Source organism: Bos grunniens, chromosome 1 (genome assembly GCF_055505025.1).
Source record: "Bos grunniens cultivar Pamir isolate PY7600 chromosome 1, Bosgru_T2T1.0, whole genome shotgun sequence".
NCBI classification, from domain to species: Eukaryota; Metazoa; Chordata; class Mammalia; order Artiodactyla; family Bovidae; genus Bos; species Bos grunniens.
In genome coordinates this window covers 33,543,082-33,544,940 of record NC_141165.1, presented here as the reverse complement: position 1 = coordinate 33,544,940, position 1,859 = coordinate 33,543,082, and the positions used below count along the sequence as shown (strand labels likewise).

Sequence of the window (1,859 nt, the reverse complement as noted above, 5' to 3'; positions counted from 1 at the left end):
CTCCAAAATCACTGCAGATGGTGATGCAGCCATGAAATTAAAGATGCTTATTCCTTGGAAGGAAAGTTACGACAGACTTAGACAGCATATTAAAAAGCAGAGACATTACTTTGCCAAAAAAGGCCCGTCTAGTCAAGGCTTTGGTTTTTCCAGTGGTCATGTATGCATGTGAGAGTTGGACTATAAAGAAAGCTGAGAACTGAAAAATTGATACTTTTATTTATTTATTTATTTTTTTCTTGGCTCTGAAAAGAGCCTTTGGGTTTGACAGCTCCTAAAAACATTTACTTGGAACTGGTGTATTTGGTGACAGCCTTGGTGCCCTCAGACACGGCATGCTTGGCCAGCTCCCCAGGCAACAGAAGGCGCACGGCGGTCTGGATCTCCCTGGATGTGATGGTTGAGCGCTTGTTGTAATGCGCCAGGCGCGATGCCTTGCCTGCGATACGCTCAAAAATATCGTTGACAAAGGAGTTCATGATGCCCATGGCTTTGGACAAGATGCCAGTGTCCGGGTGTACCTGCTTCAGCACCTTGTACACGTACACGGAGTAGCTCTCCTTGCGGCTGCGCTTGCGCTTCTTCCCATCCTTCTTCTGTGCCTTGGTCACCGCCTTCTTAGAGCCCTTCTTCGGAGCAGGAGCAGATTTAGCCGGCTCAGGCATGATAGAAGAATGACAGACAAAATAAACTGACAGAGAAAACTGAATAATCAAATTGATGCTTTTAAACTGTGGTGTTGGAGAAGACTCTTGAGAGTCCCTTGGACTGCAAGGAGATCCAACCAGTCCATCCTAATGGAGATCAGTCCTGGGTGTTCATTGGAAGGACTGATGTTGAAGCTGAAACTCCAATACTTTGGCCATCTGATGTGAAGAGCTGACTCATTTGAAAAGACCCTGATTGGGAAAGATTGAGGGCAGGAGGAGAAGGGAATGACAGAGTATAAGATGGTTGGATGGCATCACCGACTCGATGGACATAGGTTTAGGTGAACTCCGGGAGTTGATGACAGATATGGAGGCCTGGCGAGCTGCAGTTCATGGGATCACAAAGAATCGGACACGACTGAGTGACTGAACTGAACTGATTACTTATTCTAATTCCAGCATGATTATAAACCCTTGAAAATATGTTTGTTAAACTTCAAAATAATGTGACATGAGATGATTATTAAAAGTACAGTTCAAAACACCTGTTTACTCTAACTCATCCTACCCTAGATTTTCCAATTTTTATTTAATAGTTTGTACTAAAATTTCACCCAAAGTTACATTTTATCCTTCTTACAAATATAGTTTTTGAAATATAATGTAAGTTCCATATGATCGGATATGAAGTTAGTACATCCTTCCTTTGTTTCTTCCTCCCTTTTTTCCTTCCTTAATTTCCTATTTGCAGTCTCTTTTTTTTCCATGATTTATTCCACTTTGGTCATGTATATTGATATGTATTATTAAATTAAAACACAAAGGAAAAGTTGGATAATTTCCAATTATAAGTTTGAGAAACAATTGTATGTAGAATGACATGTAAATGTAGCAGGTGTATGTTGCAAATGGTAGGTATTTGTTTAGAGTATAAATAACACATGAAAACTAAAATCCTACAATGCTCTGAATTCATAAATTTTACTATTAAAAAAATAAGCCTTATAGATAATAATAGGGTAGAGAAGTTGCATTTGGACTCCATGATTTCATTCACATGATGTCATATTTAAGGGTATGGAAACAGCTACATTTGGAGATGACATTTATAGATGTAACTTGAATAAGTAGAATAATTGAGATAATTTTGGTGAAACCTCGTTATTAATAATTTTTGTTTCAATTTTATTTTCAACTGAATATTTGTGA

The 1,859-nt window shown here is 38.7% G+C and overlaps 1 protein-coding gene across 1 annotated transcript; it reads right to left on the bottom strand.

Moving 5' to 3' along the window:
• Positions 1-214: 214 nt before the first annotated feature.
• LOC147379251 (histone H2B type 1-C/E/F/G/I-like) lies at positions 215-708 on the bottom strand. Its single transcript, XM_086414171.1, has one exon. It carries the CDS (start codon positions 663-665, stop codon positions 285-287), a length of 381 nt encoding a protein of 126 aa, XP_086270297.1. The 5' UTR covers positions 666-708; the 3' UTR covers positions 215-284.
• Between the last annotated feature and the right edge of the window lie 1,151 nt (positions 709-1,859).